The sequence below is a fragment of the Aethalodelphis obliquidens genome, unplaced genomic scaffold (genome assembly GCF_003676395.1).
Source record: "Aethalodelphis obliquidens isolate GAN/ISIS:26980383/991018 unplaced genomic scaffold, ASM367639v1 scaffold59, whole genome shotgun sequence".
NCBI classification, from domain to species: domain Eukaryota; kingdom Metazoa; phylum Chordata; class Mammalia; order Artiodactyla; family Delphinidae; genus Aethalodelphis; species Aethalodelphis obliquidens.
The window spans coordinates 1,263,565-1,273,079 of NW_020838003.1; the positions used below are offsets into that span (position 1 = coordinate 1,263,565).

At 37.3% G+C, this 9,515-nt stretch overlaps 1 protein-coding gene across 1 annotated transcript; it reads left to right on the forward strand.

Annotated features, from left to right (window-relative positions):
* Nucleotides 1-2,919: 2,919 nt before the first annotated feature.
* On the forward strand, nucleotides 2,920-8,792 carry NPFFR2 (neuropeptide FF receptor 2). Its single transcript, XM_027087637.1, is given in 6 exon segments — nucleotides 2,920-3,247; nucleotides 5,934-6,033; nucleotides 7,607-8,053; nucleotides 8,055-8,341; nucleotides 8,699-8,761; nucleotides 8,764-8,792. Coding segments are annotated over 6 exon segments (1,254 nt in total).
* The last annotated feature ends 723 nt before the right edge of the window (nucleotides 8,793-9,515 follow it).

Here is a 9,515-nt window from a genome sequence, read left to right on the forward strand (position 1 = left end):
TCAGTCAGGACCTGACTTTTCTCTGCCTCACTATAGTAATACTATGGGTGATGATGTTGTCCCCAAAGTCACATTATTATAGGTCAATCTAATGGCCAACACTATGACCTCATGTACAAAAGTTTTATAATTGCATGTCAGGAGGAAATAACACTTAAATACGACAGATTCTTTGTTTGACTCTGTATTGCATTTTGCATGCTGTCTTGCCAAACATAGTTAGCAAGCCGATAATAGGAATAGTGAAACCCATGTTGACCCCCAAAACAAAATACGATTTTAGTTTCTCAAAAATCTATTGGAAGAAAAGAGACACTTCTCTTTCAAATGGCTGACATGGAGTTTAATTTAATACACCAGAAGATTCCATCTTAACCCTCCTAACACTCTTATCGCAACAGATATACCATGGATGCATATCTGCTTTGGACACACATGGTTGCTTTCAGCCAGGTACAAGAAAAAAGAATGTGCAAATATAAAGCATTACGTCTTATGATATATTCTACCCATATGCTTGCCAGCTCTAATTGAATCCACAGACAGATGGTTTTTATTAGTAACTCTAAGCTACCTACGTTTTTCTCATACCTTTCTCATTTGTATTTAAAGTGCTTCCTTGTCTTAGGTACAAATATCTTTAAATATTTGTGTGAAGGCTTCTCTTTTGGAGACTTTGACTGAAATGATTTTGCTCAAACTGCTAGGTATTCTCAGTGTGTCTCTAGACCCCAAAGACATTCTCAGCTTGACTTTGTATAGCAGCCTACATCTGGTTCTACTCAAATTCCTTTCTTTTTCTCTTCTCCAAGCCCTCACCTCATCCCTTGCTCACTTTGCTTTTCACTTCTTGTTTTTATTTCGCCTTAGGAATATGAAATACAGAAAAGCAAAGATGAATTTTAAAAATTTGAGGAAAGGGAAGAAATTAAATGGCAAAATAATGGGAACTGTTGGAGAAAAATGATCCTCTTTGAGTTATTTTATATTAGTAACAAACTTGTTTACTCCACTGTCAAACTGATTTTCATTTAAGGATACGTATAACCAAACTTCTGTCCAATATACAGGGCATGCAAAAAAGAGTTAACAGGTACACCTGAGACTGTGGTCTTTAGAAAGGCCTGCTTGCAAGCTGGGCTCCGGGTTAGAGTCTGGGAACTTAAATTCTAAACAGTTCCCTATACTGATATAAAGTTTCCTTAAATGGTAGAGTGGCTCACTGTGCCTAGTTTGTTTGTACGACCACATAGTTCATGCTGCATGCTTACTTTCCATCTGGGAGTCTGGAATTTTGATATATACTAAAAAGAAGTTGCCTATATGACCACTCTCTAATTAAAAACCTTTTCACACATGTTGTCAAACTCAAACTTGTTGCTGGAGGAATTAAGCATGTCCACTGAGAGAGGACTCTTGGAAGCCTGTGCCTTGTTTCTTGCAGATTTTACTCCATGTGCCTTTTTATTTGCTGATTTTGCTTTGGATCCCTTTGCTATAATAAATATTAGCAGTGAATATACTATATGCTGAGTCCTGTGAGTCCTTCTAATAAACCACCAAACCTGGGAGTGTTCTTGGGGACCTCTGACACGCATTGATTGAAATGTCTTTCTTAAGATTGATACATTTTAAATAAATATTTATTGAACACATATTATGTGAATTGAATTATGCTATGTGAAACCAAGATAAGGAACCCAGACCTATTTTAAGAAATTAACAGTTTTGTGGCTATGTCAACATACAGAAGTGTATAAAAAGAATATCCAATAAAGAAGATGTGGCACATATATACAATGGAATATTACTCAGCCATAAAAAGAAACGAAATTGAGCTATTTGTAATGAGGTGGATAGACCTAGAGTCTGTCATACAGAGTGAAGTAAGTCAGAAAGAAAAAGACAAATACCGTATGCTAACACATATATATGGAATTTAAAAAAAAAAATGTCATGAAGAACCTAGGGGTAAGGCAGGAATAAAGACGCAGACCTACTAGAGAACGGACTTGAGGTTATGGGGAGGGGGAAGGGTGAGCTGTGACAGGGCGAGAGAGAGTCATGGACATATACACACTAACAAACGTAGTAAGGTAGATAGCTAGTGGGAAGCAGCCGCATGGCACGGGGATATCGGCTCGGTGCTTTGTGACAGCCTGGAGGGGTGGGATAGGGAGGGTGGGAGGGAGGGAGACGCAAGAGGGAAGACATATGGGAACATATGTATATGTATAACTGATTCACTTTGTTATAAAGCAGAAACTAACACACCATTGTAAAGCAATTATACCCCAATAAAGATGTTAAAAAAAAAAAAAGAATATCCAATTAACTGAGTCAAAGCAGAACAAGGAAAATACAAGAAGCTTATTTCAATGGAACTTCTGAAGATGTAGATACTTAATCTCGTTCAAATATCAGGAAAGCTCATGGCAAGTGAGTTATAATGTTAGTTAGCAGAACAAGTAGGTTTTGACAGGTTATGATATCTGAAGCCAGGAGGAAGAGGAGTTTTGGAGTGTTTCCCTTGAAACTTCACAAGTGGATAGAAGGTATAGCAAAGAAGTGAATAATATAGAGTATATCAAGGAAATACAATATAATTGTTACTTGTGGCACAAAGTGGAATTTTCAAGTGCTCTTGATTAAAATCCTAATAATTTGAATGCCTTATTTATAACTCATTTTTATGCAAAATTTATGGATTATTATAGAAGGCCCATCAATATATATACATATCGCTGATACACTTCATTGTACAGCAGATGTAACACAACATTGTAAAGCAAGTATGCTCCAATAAAAAAAAAATTCCGCAGCATTTTAAAAGCATCTCTCTTAAACTCTCTTAAACTTAAGTTCTCCTGGTTTCTAATCATGTTTTTCTTTTCTGCCTCTTCTTTGTTCAGGTCCATCATGAGTGAAAACTGGGCCTCAAACCCTTCGGAAAACTGGCATCCCATTTGGAGTGTCAGTGACACAAAGCATGATCTGTACGCAGATAGCAATATCACCTATGTGAACTACTATCTTCACCAGCCTCAAGTGGCAGCGATTTTCATTATTTCCTACTTTCTGACCTTCTTCCTATGCATGGTGGGAAATACAGTGGTTTGCTTTATTGTAATGAGGAACACACATATGCACACAGTCACCAATTTCTTCACCTTGAACCTGGCCATAAGTGATTTACTAGTTGGCATATTCTGTATGCCTATCATGCTGCTGGACAATATTATAGCAGGTATGTTGATCTGCATGCAGCTCAAACATACTATGAGAAAATATTTGTCCCATATCCCTGAAGCCATCGCAGCGTCATCCATTCATTCACAGATATTTATGGAGTTCTAAGAACTGCTCCAAGTAGCTGTTCTCATGGGGTCTACGTGCTAAAGGAGGATAAAAACAACAAACAAATATCTATATAAGTAGTCAGAGAATAAAAAGAATTATGGAGAAGAACAGAACAAGTGACAGAGATGAAGTGTGGAAGCTGTTATTTTTATAGAGTGTTCACTGAAGGTCATCAGTGAATGGTGACACTTCTTACTGAAGACTTTGAATTTGCTTAACAGTTCAGGGCACATATAATATAGTAAAAATATTAAGAATATTATGGGCTGTAAAGTTCAAAGAACGTGTGGTTTCAACTGATGCAATGTCTTCAATCTAATATAAATAGATATTTAAGCCCTCTTGTGGTTGGCTGAGAGATTTCCAACAGTTTTTGATGGAAGATGGAGTAACAGAAGCAATAATTTCTCACAAAGCAGTAGTTTCATTCATATAGTGGTAATTTACATGTGCAACATAAGTCATGGTTCGGGTATTACCCTAGAGTACTTCTGGGCCCGTATTACCACTTCTTTAGCACTATGTTATACACTCTGGAAGTACAGGAACAGTGTATCTATACCTCCCAGTACAGTTTTGGTGCATAGTACCTGCTTAATAAATATCTGTTGTATTAACACATAAAGTCAACAGCCATTTCTGTTATCATATTTTAAATTCTTTGACCTAGTTTTATATTCTTTGTGTTCCTTGTACTATCGTGCACATACTTTTCATGGACAAAATGTATTTTATCGCTGAGGTTATGAGTAGTAATTTTCTTTGTTTCTCAATTTTTTGTCTATCTGATTCAGATTAGTTTTCTCCTGTTTCATTCTTCCTATTTGTTTCCGTTTCTTTCTTTTATGGTTGAGGTTTCCCTAACAGTCAACTACTATTTAGCTGCTTGTGTTTCAGAGTGAGGTACTATGTGGCTGCTTTGAACCTCTGCAGGACTGGGGTTTGAGGTTAGGCTCACTCTCGGCTTCACTAGTCTGGGTCATTCATTGGGAAATCCACAGCTATCAGAATCTGCCAGTGAAAATATGTCAGTGTTCTTGGAAGGATCACTTGCCCCAGAAGGAAATTCTCTAATCTACTGCCATAGGGATTAGAAGTCTGGCAGCTGCATTCTGGAGCTGAGTGGGTCTCTCTACCAGCAGTAGGAGCACGTGCAGAGTGTATATGTACTTTCAGTCTATCCTCCTGCATCATTGTGGCATAAAGCCATCCAAGCACCAATTTTAAGATGGTCTGGATAGACGAGAGAATGATTTTTTAAGTATGCTTGGCTTATTGAGGTTACTGGGAATAGCTTTAATTAGATAAGAGTATTTTTTAAATAAGCTATAGGATATTTTTTAAAAGATAAATTAAAAAAATCTGAGCAATATGTAACATTCACCTCTTGGGAAACTAGAATATTTGCTAATGGAAGAATAGTGTTACTTTCCTGTAATAGCAGAGGTGCGTATAGAATATCAAACTCTAAATTTGATTTGATTGATATTAAATATCAAATATAATAATTTTACCAATTTCTTTTATAGACATTCTAGTAACTGGAGTTCAGTTAGGAAGTTATTCAAACAGACTACTTTTGTTTGTGCAAAGTGCTCTTTATTCTCCAAGTATGTCGTAGTCAGTTTAGGCTGTTATAACAAAATACCATAGACTGGGTGGCTTAAACAACAGACATTTAATTTCACAGTTCTAGAGGCTAGGAGTCTGAGATGAGGGTGCCAGCATGGTCGGGTTCTTGGTGAGGGTCCTTTTTCTGATTGGTAGATTGCTGTGTGTTCACATGGCCTTTACTCAGTGCATGCACATGGGGAGAGGTCTCACGCTCTCTCCTTCTTCTTATAAGGGCACTAATCCCATCACGTGGCATAATCCCCATGGCCTCATCTACATCTAATTACTTCCCAAAGGCCACACCTTCAAATACCATCACATTGGAGGTTAAGGCTTCAATATATGAATTTGGGAGGGAACACATTCACTCCATAACAAAGTACCTCTGAGGTAAATCATGTCATTAGATTATATATAATATTAACTTTATTTGTTATACATGTGATGCCTGATTCCTCATAATTTATGGAATACATTTCCAAATTAGAGAAAAAATATTCTTCCTGTTTTATTCATTTAAAGGGCATTATTGCATAAGGGTTAATGGTTTGGACACTGGAACCATACTGCTAGGGTTTAAATCCTTAATATGCTTCTAACTAGCTGTGTGGCAAGGTATGTGAAATTTGTGTGTTTGTTACATATTCTATATCATGAGGAGAATAATAAAGCCTTCAGAAGCCTGTTGTGGGGATTAGATATGTTAATAGATGCAAAACATTTATTACAGTGTATAGAATGTTGAAACTACTGTGTAAGTTTTGACCTTATTAGTATACTGAAAAACAGAGATCTGAATGTATTAATGAAAATAATGGGAAACATTGATTGTTCCCTGAATATCATTTAGGAAACAGTTGCCTCTGTCTAATTTCATGTCTTTCTCTTCATAATTTCAGTGAAATTAAAAAATATGTATATGATCTTTCCAAAGACTAACTGTCCCATTTCCCTTTCAGGATGGCCTTTTGGAAGTACAATGTGCAAGATCAGTGGCTTGGTCCAGGGAATATCCGTTGCAGCTTCAGTCTTTACTTTAGCTGCAATAGCAGTAGATAGGTAGGTCAGCACCAAACTCTGAATCCAGAAAATTGGGCGTATCTGCAACTAATCCACCTAACCAGTGAAAAATGTATAATCTACTAAATTTGGGTATATCTGCTTAAAATTGTAGCTGTAATATGTACCCCTTTAAGAGCAAGACTTTATATATATATATATACATATATATATATATATTATATACACACACACTAAGGATTCAGTAATAAAATAAAACTACTGAAGTTTCCATATTTTAAGATTAAATAATTAGGGAGGATGCATGTTTTAGTTTGGGCTGCTAGTAACAAGATATCATAGACTATTTGTAGAATGAATAAATGAAAAAATAATATTTGAAGTTTCAATAGCTGGTTTACAAAAAGAGCAAAATACCTAGAATTGCACCTTTGAAGTTACCCATAATTTAAGGGTGAGTAAGTGGGAGAATTCACTGATTAGAAGACTAGATGAAAACTTGGAATTTAAGACAGAAGAGCTTACACCATCAGTGAAGGACAGTGGAGCAGTCAAAGCTCAAGATAACTAGTCATTATATAAAGATAAGATAAATTTGTTTGGAGTTGCTGATGGGCCACTTAAAAACTCTAAGTTTCCTTACCTGCAGATCTGGAAAGTATTAATTTTCAATTTTATAGAGTCATCACAAAAATCAAAGAAGATTCAATAGATGATAGCACTTTGAAAAATATAAAATGTTATACAGTTATATGATAGTATGATTATCTTATAATGAATATCAGTAATAACAAAATTAAGAATCACAATAACAAAATAGCAGTAAAATGAATCAGGCTTACTCTACATACTGATCATTGTCATGCTCAACAGAGGACACAGAACACTGGGAAGGTGCATAAACAGAACTCATCATGGGAACTCTCATCAGATTCATAGCTGTGAAACAAACCACCAAAACACTTAGTGGCTTAAAACAGTAATGCTTTTAATATTTGTCACAACTCTGTGGATTGGCTGGGTGCCTCTGTGTGGTTCTCCTACTCTGTGCCTTGTAGCTGAAATCACTCACGCTTTTGCTTATGCCATGCTTGCTAATGTTCAACTAACTGGCCAAAGCAAGTTGCATGGCCAAGCACACAGATCATGTGTGAGGGGACCACAGAAGGGCATGAAGGGACATTTAAGAATATGGGCTCTGGAGCCAAAATACATGTGTAAAAATCATGTGTAATTATGGGCAAGATTTTTTACCTTTTCTAAGCCTTTTTCCCATCTTTTAAATAAGAAAGCTTACAGAGGCAATCCATGCAAACCAACGGAAAGGAGCCTGGAACAGAATATTAAATGCTCATGCTCAATGTTGACTAGTTACAATAGTACTTTGATTATTAATAGTGTCTGATATACTCCACTCATTAATTTTTTGAGTTGAAATTTATCTCATATATTAATTACAGAAACTGGTAATGCACGCCTCCCTACTAATGGTAACTTTCTATATTTGAGGGGGAATATGTATGGAAGACCGTAATTACTGAAATAAATTTAATTAATGACTTGGTCAGAAGTTATGAGGCAGTTCTTCACTGATATTTGCCTTTAATTACAGGTTCCAGTGTGTCTTCTACCCTTTGAAACCAAAGCTCACTATCAAGACAGCATTTGTCATCATTACGATCATCCGGATCCTGGCCATCGCCATTATGTCCCCATCTGCAATAATGTTACACGTACAGGAAGAAAAATATTACCGAGTGAGACTCAACTCCCAGAATAAAACCAGCCCAGTCTACTGGTGCCGGGAAGACTGGCCAAATCGGGAAATGAGGAAGATCTATACCACTGTGCTGTTTGCTAACATCTACCTGGCTCCCCTGTCCCTCATTGTCATCATGTATGGAAGGATTGGAATTGCACTCTCCAAGACAACAGTGCCCCACTCAGGCAAACAGAACCAGGAACAGTGGCACGTGGTGACCAGCAAGAAGCAGAAGGTCATTAAGATGCTCCTGACTGTGGCCCTGCCTTTCATTCTCTCCTGGCTGCCTCTGTGGACTCATGATGCTCTCACACTACGTTGACCTGTCTCTGAATGAACTGCGGGTCATCAACACCTACATCTACCCTTTGGCACACTGGCTGGCCTTTGGCAACAGCAGCATCAACCCCATCATTTATGGTTTCTTCAATGAGAATTTTCGCCGTGGTTTCCAAGATGCTTTTCGTCTCCATCTCTGCCAAAAAAGAGAAAAGCCCAAGGAAGCCTACACCCTAAGAGCTAAAAACAATGTGGTCATCAACATATCTCATCTGTCAGCTCAGGAATCTACAATTAAAAACCCACATGAGGGCTTTCCTGGTGGCATAGTGGTTAAGAATCCGCCTGCCAAGGCAGGGGACACGGGTTCAAGTCCTGGTCCGGGAAGATCCCACATGCCGCGGAGCAACTGAACCCATGAGCCACAGCTACTGATCCCTTGCTCTAGAGCCCACGAGCCACAACTACTGAAGCCTGCGCACCTAGAGCCCGTGCTCTGCAGCAAGAGAAGCCATCGCAACGAGAAGCCCGCACACGGCAACGAAGATTAGACTCCGCTCAACACAACTAGAGAAAAGCCTGTGCACAGCAACGAAGACTCAACGCAGCCAAAAATAAATAAATAAAATAAATAAATTTATTTAAAACCCCCCCCCCACACACAGGAGGATATTGTGCTTTGTAGGAAAAGTGCTGAAAAACCCATACAGGAATTAATGATCAAGAATTTGAACTTACCGATAGCAATGAGATATAAAAGGAGCTGGTGTGATGATTTTAACTCTACTGTGTGTTATATGGTGAAATACTGTTGCTTTTTATGGCTTTGTACTTCAGTTCTTCTTAAGAATGTTAGAAGCTCTCTCTGGAAAATAGTAAACAAAATGAACTTCTGTTTGTAATCAATCTTACTGTATTTAAAATACATACAGAGACCCATATACAAATTTGCCTGGATAAATCAATTTTCTAGGACCAGTTTTCAAAGCCTGATCTTTTCCCACTTAGCTATTTGTGTATGAATCAAGCATGTGTTTTATGTGTATATATATGTATACAACACACATACACACATACACATTTTCTTCAAATGGTGATAAATGGGCAGTTCTTTGCATGAGAGCGCATTTTATGAATTCTCCCTTTGCTTTTGAATTGGAAATTTTAGACTACAGAACTATTTATCTGTTTGTGCTTTTAAAATGTACTTAGCTTTCTTAGAAATAAGAACTGCAATAGCAAATAAAGGGACACTGTATTTCTTTGTAAGTAAAAGCTGATTTTTTTTCCTTTCAAAGAGTACAAAGTTGGTAAAGTCATAACATTGCTCCATAGGAGTTATTGTTGGCTTTTTAATATTTTCACAAATGAATTTAAGCCCTAGCTGAACCCATGTTTCTTGCAGAGGTGATTCAGGATCCCAACTTGACCTCCTTTCTAACAGAATCTCTGACATAGAGAAACAAAGCTTCTAATAATG